General features: G+C 44.6%; 1 protein-coding gene across 2 annotated transcripts; it reads right to left on the bottom strand.

The window, feature by feature from the left end:
- Nucleotides 1-1,479: 1,479 nt before the first annotated feature.
- CBX3 (chromobox 3) lies at nt 1,480-12,887 on the bottom strand. 2 transcript variants are annotated; one of them, XM_018576181.1, is made up of 6 exons: nt 12,756-12,887; nt 8,724-8,794; nt 7,697-7,836; nt 5,664-5,829; nt 3,044-3,138; nt 1,480-2,046 (listed from the first exon to the last, which is right to left on the bottom strand). In XM_018576181.1, the coding sequence occupies exons 2-6, from the start codon at nt 8,745-8,747 to the stop codon at nt 1,920-1,922; spliced, it is 552 nt and encodes a 183-aa protein (XP_018431683.1). In that variant the 5' UTR covers nt 8,748-8,794; nt 12,756-12,887; the 3' UTR covers nt 1,480-1,919. The 2 variants fall into 2 exon arrangements, with proteins under 2 accessions (XP_018431683.1, XP_018431693.1); XM_018576191.1 differs by lacking the exon at nt 8,724-8,794 and having other exon boundaries at nt 12,756-12,884.
- Nucleotides 12,888-14,415: the final 1,528 nt, after the last annotated feature.

The following is a 14,415-nucleotide window of genomic DNA, read 5'->3' on the forward strand; positions in this document are numbered from 1 at the left end:
CGGAAGTTCTGGTATCGGGGGTAAGTATCAGAGGATTTGGGAGAGTACAAGGCCAAATATTCAGTATCGGTGCATCCCTAGTATTAACTGTTGCACTGTAGACTGAGATTTCACCTTAAGGCCATGCTCACACCATATCCAGACCAGATGTGGAAATGCAGTGCGTTTTCAGCTTAAAATGGGCTTCCAGGTACGTTCTAGTGCGTTTGCATGTGTTCCAGACCAGAGAAAATGAGACTAGCAGTATTTGCCTGGACCGCAACAGAATGCGCTTCTGTGAACAAAGCCCAAAAATACCATGGGGATGTTCTGGTCTGGACATGTGAACAAGCCTTTAGGCTACATTCACATGGGCGATCCAGGGTGGCCAATAACTGCCTCTGGATGCAGCTGCTCTCTGTGATATGGCTGCAAACAAACTAGCCAATTAGCTGCGGGCAGAAAACAAAAAACGTCCTCCCTTGGAAGCACTTGGAGGAATTCATCAAAACTGGAGCAGACAAAATCTGGAGCAGATTTGCACTGCGACCAATTAGCTTCTCTGTCTCATTTTCAAATCTTACCTGAGCAAACTAGAGATGCTGAATGGTTGCCATGGGCAACTGCTATAGATTCTGCCTGCTCTAGTTTTGATAAATCCCCCCCCCCACAACCATGACAAGCAATTAGCATAGTCAGAGGGGGGTCAAGTACATTTTCCCCAAAATTGGGTTTAAAAGGTTTTCTTCAAAGTATTACCACTTTTACAGTCAAATTTGGGGAGGGGGAACCCACCCCCAGACTCTTGCTTTTCACACAGCATGATGACTTTTTTTTTACAAACATCTTAGCTTTGACATGTTTTGTTGCAGTGGGCACAATGGCTGAATCCAGGTTTTTTTGATAAGCACCTTCCTAGTGATCAGTCCTTCTAGAAAGGCAGAGAAATGTGTGGATTGTGATTCTCTCGTTAACCTCATTAACATACAATGCAGAAGCCAGACATAATCCTGTAACACTTTCTTAGGACAGGGAGTGTGCACATCTACTTTACACGTTATAATGAATTCAGCCAGCACAGTACAGACAGGGGCAATACAAATCCCTGACGGCCCCAATATTCTAACCAAGTAAAACCCAATTTTAAAACTGCAAAAAGCATCTTACATTTGTAGCTTATACTATGTGGACTGGAACATGTAACAAATATAATAGGCATTATCCTAATTTGGCTGCTAAAGTAGAAACTATTTATGCCAAAATACAAAATGAATGCAGAATCTCCCCCTCCAAATTGCTAATTAAATGGCAATCATTTTAATATTCAAGACAACCTGGACAAAAAAAAAAAATGCAGATCAGAGTTCTGACTTTAATTTTTCTAAGCAGAGTGATTGTAACACGTTAGATGTATTAAAGACAAGACAGCCAGACAAGTGGCCCCAGTAGATCTCTCGGTAGAGGATAATTTAACAGGTTCCTGATAAAAATCAGACATTCGAGAATATAAAACTATTTATTGAACACTGCTCACCAGTATTTACATTGAAGTAAACAATATACAGTCAGGAAACATTCCACATACTACAAAGTTCTCCAGACTGCTTACATCGAAGCAGAATCCGGTACTAATAGCCTATGGTAATGGGAATAAAGCATTAACATGCACATCTTTTGAAGGCTACAAAACAATTGCAAGTTTGCATTAGATGCTCAGACTTCTGTTGATTAAAGATTTATAAAAAGCCTAGAGCAAATACGTATGTATCAAAAGCTCTATAGACCATATACATTGTGGGGGCCACATTCAGCCGAATTACTGGTGTGGTTTATCAGAAAAATACTAAACACATAACCTTAAGTAAATTCAAGTGGCCAAAAGTCAATAAAAAAAAAAAAAACAAAAACGAAAAAACAAAAATTCTACAACGGTAATAGTTCTATTGCGCTTCATCCTCTGGACAGGAGTGCCATGTTAACCTCTCTTCATAAAAAGCAATTACAACTTGCGGACATTTCACATTTGCTTCTTTTGCTGGAACCAAATCTGCTTCATCAGAGTCTTTCCTGTAAAATAATTTAAGAGTTCAGTCTAAAGCAACACAATTATACATTTGATCAGACTTGTGTTTTAAAATTACAATTTTTTTTCAGTCAGTAATTTAGCCTGAAAATTAAGTAGGCAATTCAGATCCAAAATTGAATTACTCCGACAATCTGGTCCCTTCACCACACCCCATTATACTTAAACCTTTTGGCAAACGCTCCTTCCCGTCCACCGGTACAGGTGTGCTAGCCGTACCCTATACTGCAGCCCTGCAGTATGGATTTTGAATTTCGCTCTCACTCATTGGTCAGCACAGTCACCTGACAGTGCTGACCATTGAGAAGCTCTTCTGACCAATGAGTGTTCACCATTTGGAAGTGAAATTCAGATATTCATAGCGCAGGGCTGCAGTATAGGGTACGGCTAGCACACATGTACCGGTGGAGGGGGAGGAGCAGTGCCAAAAAGGTTAAAAATGAGAATTATGGGGTGACAATTTGAAATCTATGTGATCAATTTGCACATGTACCTATGGCCAACAGAATAGGACGGGTGCACGGCCACTGGAAACATTGTTAAAGCTCAGTTGCAGAAATTGGATAAAGTGTTCCTCCAAACTACATATTAGGCAAAATAGACTTTTCAGGAACACACATCACCTTGAAAAAGGAGACCCAAGCAGTCCCAAAACACAGGATTTTATAGTAAAAAGCCCACTGGAGTTATCCATTGTTTCATCATTTACAAAGTGGCGGGAAAGCCCCCTAATGCAGACAGGCCGCAAACAATCCCAACATTCTGAACCAGCCTGTATCCTTATCAGAAAGGGGTTTCCTTTTTTCCCAGAAAGGGTTTTACTCTTCTGTCTGACTCCAAATCAACCAGTCAGGAAGCCAGCACAAATCTCAAACAGACTGCAAAAAGGAAACATGATTTTGTACCCTTTGCCATTGTAGCAAACTAAAATTAGGTTCAGTTAGATTTTAATATCAATACAAAATATCTAATCCAGCTCACCATTTCATAAGGAACATCAGCTCTCCACTGCTGTCTGTAGCTCCAATTATCCTCTCTGGTTCCAAGGCTCTGGAAAAACCTCTGGGTTTATCAACCTGAAATAAAAAAAAGTTTCCCTTGTTAATGGAGACATCACACAGAACTCCAGAGATTATAGACACACCATTTCACAGCTTAAACAGTTCTACTACAAGAAAACTATATTAATAAAGAATCAATAAGAAACGCCTAGATTCCCCCACCCACACAAACAAGCATGCATGAAAGAGTCCCTGTTGCCCACTTTGCATTTAGCAGCATGTGAGTGACTGGGCACAGGAACTGTTTTGTTGAAGTAGCCGGTCTGAAGATTCTCAACTAAAGTCAACTGAAAAAGGTTGTCGAGCATGGGAGGGGGCAGATTGGGAAGCCTATGGCTCAAATGTCAGCCGAAATCAAGCAGGAGCATGGCAACTATTCATGCCCATTTGTTAATTAGATCACTCCAATCAGATTTAGAAAATTTGCTCGATGGCCTGCCCCCTCTACCTCAGACACAATCCCAAACATACCTCCTCCCCCCATTCTTCCACCAGAGCCCTAACACAAAAGTCTTAAGCAGGTTTCATGTCGGAGTCCTCATATGGCAGTGCTCGGGACTGGAAAGCAGCTGCTCAAGGACTGGGCGTTGTCAAAGTAACAAGAACCCCAATCTCATGCACCAGCAAGTACAGTATTAGCTGTGGAAGACTATGAAATAAAGCTATTACTTTGTCCTGAGTGGGCACTTCACAGACACAAAGTTCACCGGTATAACAAATCACAGCTTAAATAGTGCGAACAGATACAAAATCCAGTGCAAATAAAGTACCTGATGCTAGCACCATTTTTTCCCCATTCCATCTTTTGGATTGAGCAGTGTTCTAAACATTTTATATAATTTTAAGATTTTTTTACAGCTGCCAGTGTGGAGAAGTGCATTATTTTCTAGGGCTGAAAACCCACGAAATCAAGAATCTATAATGGGAATTGTTTTAAACGATTCTCATCATCGATTAGTTGGTCATGGTCCCCTAGTTCTCTCCTCCGCACTGGGAGCCAGCGATTCATCAGCTCAGTGATCAGTCCCTTCAACGTAGGTGACAGACCCCTGGTGTCCAGAGGTGGAGAGCTCCACCAAACCTCCCCCCCAAAAACAAACTACAGCTTCGCAGCTCTCTCCTTCCTGCTGCATGCTGGAAGTCTGTGGCCCCTCCGATCCACTCTGCTCTGCCTGTATCTGCAGGGGCATTGGGGATTGGAGGGGACAGAGCAGGGAGGAGAAATCTGTCAGGAGGCTGATCGGGGTGATGCGGGGAGAAGAGCTGCGGGACAATCAGCAAATATGGAACATTTGCTGATCGCTCCCTGTAATATTTAAACATGGTAATTACTAGTACTGATCACTACGATGTTTGTAAATAACTGAGGACAGTGTTCAGATACTATGTCCCCAATTATGAACAGGAAATGCTCTACATCACTTCCTGTTCATTCAGGATTGTGGACATAGTAAGCAGATACCACAATCATGAATGAACAGAAGTGATGTGGAGCACTTCCTGTTCATTTATAAAGCAAGGTAGTACCATCACCTCTATGAATGAACAGGAAGCCTCTGAACCAAGTGCTTGCTGTTCATTGTGCTGTTCAAGTGCTGGGGCTGCGGAAAAAAAAAAAAAGTCCTCAATCTTTATTCCAAAAGGGAACCATCGGGGTCTCTGATATTTCCCCAAAGCCCCTAACCGTAAAGTAAAAGGGGGGGTGGGGGTCAAATTTAAAGCTGCCTCCTATTTTTCCTTCATCTCACAGATTTCTTTTGATCTCAGAGAAGATTGTGGCTTTAATTTATTGTTCGCCTTATGCCGCTTCTGGTATATTAGTTTTAAAACAGGTATACGACTCGCTGACTCCAGATTACACATTTGCTTAACCAATAAGATCATATTTTCAAACAAGACAAAAACCGTAAAAAGCCTCCAAAATTGGCCTGACAGGTGTCGAGCTAAAAACAAAGCGGCCCTACATTGAGAGGTTCTTGTTCGCAGAGACACGTGTAGAAGGCTGGCCTTCTAGGCCACTGTGCCTCCCTATTGGTTCAGAGCTAAGCGATAGGTAGCCAGCCTTTCACATCACCAGAAACCACGTCACGTGCAAATAAGGGGACCAAGGCTTGCTGGTGGCACAAAGTGGATTTTTTTTTCTTAAAAGAGACCTTATTGCAGGTTGGTTTGCTGCTCCTACTATGTCCACACAATCCGTTATAACAATCTTTTAAGTATGGGAAAACAGGCGCAGTTTCTGCTGCCCCTCAAAATTTAGCACTCTGTTCCTAAACAGACTATTAGATCCAAGCGCCATAGTGTGGCAGTGCAAATAGTGTGCCAGTGTCCAAGTTTGCCATATAGGTTTAGGAAAGCCGAGATATTCTAGTAGGTTGAAGTGTCAGAGGAACGCTGATAATGTGCAGACAGACACCTTGTGGTGATTGGGAATATAATAAATAAATGGAAACGTGATACAGCAGTTGGCATTCTGCCAGCTCTCATTTTGTACCACCTTGCTTTATGCCACCCCAACCCTGTAGCCACTATTGTCATACCGATTCTCGCTTTTTCTTTGCTTTGCTTTCTTCAGACTCGCTGTCTGAAATAGACTTCCTTTTTGCATCTGCTGGTTTTTCTTTGCCTGCCTTCTGAGAGTTAAGAAATGCTTCAATTAATTCTGGACAGTCCAAATTTTCTTCTGGTTCCCATGTGTTGTCTGCACTGAAACATGAACATAAACTACATGTTAGCACAGAAAAAACAAACTTTAAAAACAAGACTGGCATAAATGGGCCTACTAAATGGAGCAGCTGTCTTGCTTATCCACCTCGGATATGAAACGTAACTAGACATGAAGGTTGCTGTAACAATCTGCCCACAGAAGAGGACTATTCCTACAGACTAGGGTCTGGGGTCGTCATCCTTAACCTAAAACAGCATGACCATTCTGCATTTCATTGCCTGCGAGCTTGTTTGGGATCAACAACACACCAATGCAAGGATAATGGTGACAGGGACCAGAACTTAATTCTCCTATGCACAGGAATCAGCACAGACATTGGGTTCAACACCATCCCTCCTTACAGCTTCAATGTAGTCTGGAGCCAGTAAGTGGTCATGAATTCAATCTTAGATGCAGGGGGACAACACTAATCAAGTTATGGGAAACGATGAGCAAAGTGACACTAGAGTTAAATCTTAAAAATAATTCAACAAAAATGTATCTTATTTGTGTATTCCTCAGCTGTAGATCCTCAAATCATCTCTGAATTGGTGCTGACACTGTCCTTCCTGCTGGAGGGTGGCTACTTTTGTTCCCCATGGTCTCTGTGTGTGTTGTAAAGTAGCCACCGCTCCAACCTCGCTCCCGTGATGGACTACAATCTCAATACAAATTAGTAAACTAAAACATGAGATTGTAGTCCATCACGGGAGCGAGCATGGAGCGGTGACTACATTACAACACACAGGGACCATGGGGAACAAAAGTAGCCACCTTCCAGAAGGACAGTGTCAGCACCAATTCAGACCTGATTTGAGGACCGACAGCCTAGTGATACACAAATAAGGCCAGAAAACAGTAAGTCCCACTGCACTCCTAACAGCGCTTCCGGTCCAAGTGAAAATAGTGGTGCTTCCAGTGACAATCACGGATGGCGACGCATACAGTCAATGAACAATAGAAATCACCAGCACTCTGTAAATTAAAAATTCAAAAAAAGTCCATTTGGACTAAAGGTCACACATATTGCATAATCCTAATCTATTGTTCATTGATACACAAATAAGATACATTTTTGTATTAGTTAAGGTACTTGAATGCATTTGAAAGATTTAACTCCTGAGTTTAGTGTCACTTAATAAGTAATGGCTTATGTTTTACAAGCTACCCACATATAAAGAACACCTGCTCTTGCAATTTTAGTGATACTTTAATGCAGGCATGACAAACTGCATTAAAGTTACATTTTCAATCTAAACCCGTCATGAAAAGGATATATCATGCCTTTAGCATGCATCAGCCAAACACTACTAATCCAAGTGAAAGCTTTTTTGGGGGAGAAGGGCGGGATGCTGACATTCTATATGGGATGTTAAAATCTGTTGCAAAAAAATGAAGAGCTGACTGAAACGCTAAACATCACTGTCAATAAACTTTAACTTCAATGAAGGCTTGTCCACACCGAAGCGCTGCGCTGAATGAACAGCCCTGGTATGCACCAAAAGGACCAGTGCACTGTACTTTTTATAGAACTTTACTGAAATATCACAAGCGACATTCAGTTCCATCAGCCTTAGTTCTGTACTTTTCAGTGCACACTATCACAGAGCACTAGTGTGAACTGGGCGGACAGTAAACAAGGCAATTTGCCACAACACACATCCAGTGTGCATAGACCCTAAAAAAAGGTAAACATGAAAACTGGAGTTCCAATGATGAACAAGTTACAGATGTCATACTAAAATGGCATTTATACACCTGAAGCATACCAAACTAAAAATGTAGTACAAAGAAACATGAGGGGGCATTATTGGCCTTTTATATTTACAAAACAAAAAGGTTATAAAAAAGAAACAAATGACTTACTCTGTGAAACCTTTCCACTTAAGGTAATATTCAACCTTTCCATTCACTACGCGTCTATCTAGAACCTTTTCCACTACAAATTCTTCAGGCTCTGCCTCTTCAACTTTCTTGCCTTTTCCATTCTGCTTCTTGCCCATTTTCTGCATTAGAAAAATAAAAAAACAAATAAAAAACCTCAAGATCAAACACGTTTAGTTAACTAAAGACAACAAAGAAAAAAAACAACATTACAAACAAGATGTTCAGATTATACATGAATAAAACACCCAGCAGTCAGACAGATGTACATTGTTCAGAAGACAAAATCTTACAGTTTATGTGATCACAAATCATAGAAATTGTGGGGGAATCAATCATTGAGGTCTAAATTCTTTGTTCTATTAGCACAAAGAAGGGTTAATACATGAAGCTACAGGGCTCACCCACAATGAATGCTCTATAGGGTCTAATCGTTTATTCTTTTAAATAATGTAAAGCAATCACCGCTGAATGGAGGATTACTGCTAGTGTGCCGGGATGGACAGAGGCCATTGATGTTACAATGCAATGCCTCCATGGCGGTGAGCAGTGCAGACACAGGGGAGGGGGGGGATATTGCTGCATCGCTAATCATTGGCACGTTTTGTAGAGCGCACGGCTCATGCATGTTACATAGTCACGTGTGAATGTATCAGGGGGTTATAAAGAGCCGCCAGGCCGGCTTACCGGAGAGCTGATGGCTCCCGCCGTCACCGTTATGATGTACAAAGTTTCCCCCGATTCTGCAGGCCAGGAAAACACGCGTCCCCGCCCATCCCTGCTATGGCGGCCCCGCCCACCTCCCCGCGCATGCGCCCGACCCACGTGTGCGGCCGGCGCTCTGCTGGAGTAGATGGGACAATGCTGAGCGCATCCACAGCGCGGCTCCCGGCCGGGACAGGAGGGCGGAAAGACGGGAGCCCGCTCACCATCTGAAAACAAGCGCCCAGCAGCCTGGACCAAATCACTTATAACAGCTTAAACAATGAGAGAAATGGAACTTTACTACCTGCATCTCCAGTCTGTCCTGCATTTAAATACCTATCTGGTGACCTTATGGCTCTGCAGCACTATGTAGTCCTGTGTATGAAATACATAAACCTTTAGTACATGAATGCGTTCATCTTATACACATAAGCAGCTAGGAAATGTACGACTACATCATATATTTTCTTATTCGTTAGGTGCCGGTTCATTGTGTTATATAGGTAGCAGCACACAAGTATCCACACCCCCAGGCTATCTGATGGAAGAGCGTTCCATAAATGTGCACGGGAAAGGCGTGCAGGTTTATGAACACGGAGGAGGAGAGCAGAAGCATCCCTGGCAATTGCTTATCTCGAGGGAAAAACAGCAGCAATAGGCTGGGGAAATGCAAACCAAGCTGACCCAACTCTTCCCTGGAGAAAGATCAGCCAGGGAGTGCACCCAATAGCACCAGAAAACCAATGTTGGTCTTAAAGGACAGATCCACAACCTACTCCAAACCAAAACACCCCCGGCCAGGTACCGACTTGCATCTTTCCAATGGCCTCCTGCTGTGTTTACAGCTTCATTGCAGAAACCTTGTCTGATGTGGCCTTAACAGTTTGTGCAGTGCTTTACAATATCTAAAGGAGATTGTACTGTGTGGTGAGCCTTGTACTGGGCTTTATTACAATGGTATAGCCCAGTATAAATCTATGGAACGTCTGACAAGGTTTCTTTAGCTAGACTGTAAGGGCTCATTCAGACAGGCGTGCAGATCCATAAGACGACCCAAAGGGAAAGGTGCTGCGTATAATTGTGGACAGCAGCCTGTTCTTCTCTATGGGAGCACACGGCTGCACAAAAGTACACACCCAAACAAGCACGGATGTAGCTGCAACACCTGTCCCTTCCGAGATCGGGTCATTTTATGGCCAAATACACTCCTCTGAATGAACCCTAAAACCCACTGGAGGCCACCATTAGGCACCTGTGTGGGGGAGGGGTATTTATTTTTAGGTGAACCGGTCCTTCAAGTCCATAAGCCCCTTTGGATTCTTTAGGCCAGCCATATACGCTCGCATCTCATAGCTGTGATTTGTGGCATTGGCTTGATTATTTCCAGTTACTTGTCCATTGGGCAACAAACACTGAATTTGGGGTGCTGTAAATTTCATTCCTTGGCCCATTCATTATGTATACGGCTGGTCTATGTATACGGCTGGTCAAAGTAAACAAAGAAACTATCAGAATAAAGTAGCTTTGCAGATCAATAAAACAATTTTCAGCAAACTATAATCGACAACTAAATTTCAGCAAACAGCAAAGAAAAGCATTTTAAAACAAAACGGTGCAAACATGTAAATACAATACATTCTACAAACATTGTGAAATTATAATCCACATGTAGATCAACTGGTGACTGCCAGTGAGCTCCCCTCCCCCCTTTCTCCTGCAGGTGACAACAGTGAATGGCCTGCAGTGAAGTCAGTGCAATGTTGTCATCCATAGACTACCATGCTATATCCCAGCCAATGGGTGCCCAGCATCTAGAGAAGGACTCAAAGCGCCCCTCCTCCTCCGGGCCCTGACAGACAGAAGAGCACTGCAACCCCTGTGATGACATCATAGGAGCTATAACATTCTACCTGGAACACAAGCTCCTGCTTTTTTCACTAAACAAAGAGCCCATTACCAGTCTGAGAAGTCTGGCACAATGCACGGCTACGGGAACAAGACTACCAAGTCCAGCCAGCTTATCACGAGTTATTACAGGTTTTATGTTCAGGGAAAACGGATACTAGCAGTAAACAAGCTACAAAGTATCAGAAGTCATCTACATCTCCGTACATTACAACAATCCCTCCCCATATTGCAATACTATACATCAGAGGTGGACAACTCTGAACTACAAGTCCCAAGAGGCAGTGCAAGACTGATAGTTACAGGCATGACTCCCAGAGGCATGATGGGATTTGTAGTTAAAAGCACAGCTGGCTTGCAGGCCGCTGTTGCCCACCCCTGGTATACTCTCACATCTGAAGAAGATCCTGTTATTTTCAGCTGAATCCAATAGGATTTGAAGAGAACAGTCACATGACTAAAAACAAGAGGGGAATTTATGAAAACGAGCAGACGCGGGCTGGATCAGTTGCCCGTGGCAACCAATCAGCGCCTTTATATTCAAGGCTTAAGGCCGGGTTCACACCCAGACGGCATCGTTTTTGCACATGTTCAGCGTGCAGTTATTTGTGTACATTTGTATGCAAGTTTGTATGGGTGCACATAAAGACGTGCACTTTGGCAGCTTATGAAACATTGCGGGCAACGGACGAACGCGCACAAAAATGTGCAACGTCCTTCGCCGCACGATTTCGGCCAATACCATCGAATTCTATGGGGCAAAACGTGCTGTTAACGGCCCAAAGAAGCTCATGTACCTTTTGGGGGTTTTCCTGCTGCCAGTTTGCTGCTCAGGTGTACACAGCAGCCATTACAAATCATGGGATTTATTGTGTTGGGCATTTAAAAGGGCTTTTCCAACTGTTCCAAAAAGCCTAGGTGTGGACCAGGCCAAAACTGAACAAGCTGATTGGTTACTATGGGCAACTGCTCCAGATAAGCCAACCTTATCCTTGTGTTGAAGCTGTGTGAATGGAGCCTAATGGCAGGAAACTTCTAGATCAGGAGGAGCAGACAGCGAGCTAGGGGAGCCTATAGTGGCCAGAGGTAAAAGAGCGCTCATTACAGCCTTCCACGCTCCCGGGAGCGATCGTCGCAGCCCTCCACGCTCCAATCATCATTATCAGCAATGTGAAGTGATACGAGCCTGTGATCTGTATTAAGAAATCTGGACTTCCACTCAGAAATCTTTGACACGTCTCACAGGCTGAACCAGGGAAAGGGACTGGATTCCGCCATGAATGCTGAACAATGTGGATGGAGGAATCTCCCCTGACACCCATTGTATTCTCCACGGGGACCTGCAGCTGCCTCAACAGAGTGAATCTTATAGGATGCAGTCATCGCTTGGCCGATAATTTTGCACCGGGCTCGGTGGATTTAATTAATCCCACTTCTGTCATAACGACGGGGACCGGCGGCTGGAATATCAGAAGATTCAGCAGGAAAAAGGACAAAATACAATCCGTGTACGGCCAGCTTCAGGGGCTCCATTTTCTGCCATGTGACCAATATCTAAATCTCATCGGACTCGGCTGAATGTAACTGTCACTTCTATGGACATAATGACCCTCATCCAAGCCTGAAGACTACAAAGGGGGAGCATGGACCCCCTCCACACCGATCTGTCCAATGGTGGCCACACATGCATCAATGTGATCAATTGATGAAACCAAAATGGATTGGAGAAGAAATCATAAAGCACGCACCGTCCAATCATCTTGGGATCAATCTCCACACTGGGAGGTCGGTTAGATGTGGTGAAAATATATCAAAGGAATACCTGAGTGTGTGTGCCAATCACAATACAGATCAATTGTCAATACATCGCCTCTGATGGGATCATATGATCAATCAATACTATATTTTATATGGATTAGTCACGTGTACCTACAACGATCACAGATCAATAGGTGTATGGCCACCCTTACCTAAACAATGATCAGCCAACAAAATGGCCGATTCCCCTCCCCCCTCAATCAGCTGGGGGGATGTGTGGCGCATTGGCCCGATCCCCGCTCACCACACTGGCTGGGTGACGATCACCTCCCACCTTCCATCGTATCTGGCCGTGTATGAGCGCCCATCACACAGGAGATGCGCCATATACAACCAATGCCTGCACCTACCTCCCAGCAGCGTGCACGCCTCTGCCCGCTGAGCACTACAAACCCCAGCGTGCACTGCCAGGCTCTGCAGGCTGGGACTTGTCGTTCTCCATCGGCTCCCCCCGGTACAGAGGGGCCCCCCACATGCCGCGGGGTTTCCCGCCCGCTCCATACATTATATAAGCAGCAAAGACTGCGGAAAGCGGCGCACAGCCGGCAGCCCGCTACACGTACACCGGAGAGGGCTGCAGCTCGCCGCACTCGTCACACCGTTCGTTAATTACCTCTCCGGTTCAGCAAGGTTCCGTCCGCTGCTCTTCCGTCCCTTCTGAACGACACCCGCCTGAAGCCGCCGCTCACAGCGTCACAGAGCGAGGGGGCGGGGTCTATGACGCGCTAGAACAATGGGCTCTCCCTGCATTCTGGCGGGTATTTTACTGGCGCGAAGCTTAACCCGTTCCCTTCGGAGGAGTTAACCCTTCACCTCACACTCGACACTGGCCGCTGCATGTCACACAATAAAGGCCCCCGGGGGGTCATTTCCAACCTCGGCCGAGTGACCCCTGGGCCCCTGCACACGGGTGTAACTAAATACGCATATCTATGTGGATGCTGCTGACAGAAAGCTATGGCGTGTCGAATGCTTGCGTACACACATACATTTATTACACTGGATAGGATGATATCCCCATAGACGCTAGAACCCTTTTACACCAGTACGTGCACACGCTTCCATGCACAAAACCGACCCTTTCCATGCCCTACTGGCACTATTTATAAAGTGAATCTGTCCATTGCCCAAGAACATCAAAATGACTGCTTGCTTCCTGTAATAGAAGAGTTTTTATCTACAACAGAGGCAGGCAGGCAGCCTCAGCCCTCCAGCTGTGGTGAAATTACAAATCCCATCATGCCTCTGCCTCTGGGAGTCATGCCTGTGCCTGTCAGAGTCTTGCAAAGCCTCATGGGAACTGTAGTTCCAAAACAGCTTGAGTGCAGAAGGTAGCCTACCCCTGTTTAAGACAAATTAATTTCTGTATTGGGATAGGCAAACTCCAGTCCTCCAGCTGTTGTGGAATTATAAGTTCCATGAGGCATTGCAAAATTCTGGCAGCCACAGGCATGACTCACAAAGGCAGACGCATTAGCAGGCAGCACAGTGGCGTAGTGGTTAGCGCTTCTGCCTTGCAGCACTGGGGATCCCTGGCTTGAATCCTGGCCAGGTCACTATCTGCTTGCAGTTTGCAAGTTCTCCCGCTGCTTGCCTCTGGGTACTCTGGTTTCCTCCCACACTCCAAAGACATGCTGGGAGGTTAAGTGGCTCCGGTATAAATTGGCCCTCCTATGGATGCATGTGAGAAAGGGACCTTAGACTGTAAGCTCCTTGAGGGTAGGGACTGATGTGAATGTGCGCTGTGTAAATTGTCACTGCTATATAAATATCTGTAATAAATAACTAATGCAGGGTAGGCAACCTTGGTACTCCAGATGTTGTGGAACTACAAGTCCCACGAGGCATTGCAAGACTCTGATAGCCACAGACATGACTCTCATAAGCAGATGCATCCTGGGATTTGTAGTTTTGGCACTAGATTGCCTATCACTGAACTAGTAAATGTTACATTCACTGCTGGTGTATCCTTCTGGGTCAAGTATTTTACATTACAGTGATTTATTCACCTGTAGTAAATGTTACATTCACTGCTTTATTAATATGCCCCTGAGGCCTCGTTTACATGTGATTCAAGATGGATCTTCAGAGGGCGGCAGAGCAGCGGCTGCCCAATATTCAGAGGATGATACTGCTGCCTCTTGAATGCCGTTTTATTTTTTATAATTTGCATCCTAAGGGGACTTTTTAACAGAACTATCGCACCGCATCTGTGTTTGGCATGTAGTTGCAGTGTGGTCCCATTCACCTCCATGCACCATCTGCGGGAATGT

This window comes from Nanorana parkeri, unplaced genomic scaffold (genome assembly GCF_000935625.1).
Source record: "Nanorana parkeri isolate BGI_ZX_2015 unplaced genomic scaffold, ASM93562v1 scaffold4, whole genome shotgun sequence".
NCBI lineage: Eukaryota > Metazoa > Chordata > Amphibia > Anura > Dicroglossidae > Nanorana > Nanorana parkeri.

What these genes read in the sequence shown, in the direction of transcription:
- CBX3 (XM_018576181.1), bottom strand. Translation starts at nt 8,747, where the DNA reads ATGCAGGACAGACTGGAGATGCAG. An exon ending in CAAAGAAAAAGCGAGAATCG is followed by an intron (nt 3,139 to 5,663) that starts GTATGACAATAG and finishes TTTTTATTTCAG; the next exon opens with GTTGATAAACCCAGAGGTTT. An exon ending in CTGATGTTCCTTATGAAATG is followed by an intron (nt 2,047 to 3,043) that starts GTGAGCTGGATT and finishes ATTATTTTACAG; the next exon opens with GAAAGACTCTGATGAAGCAG.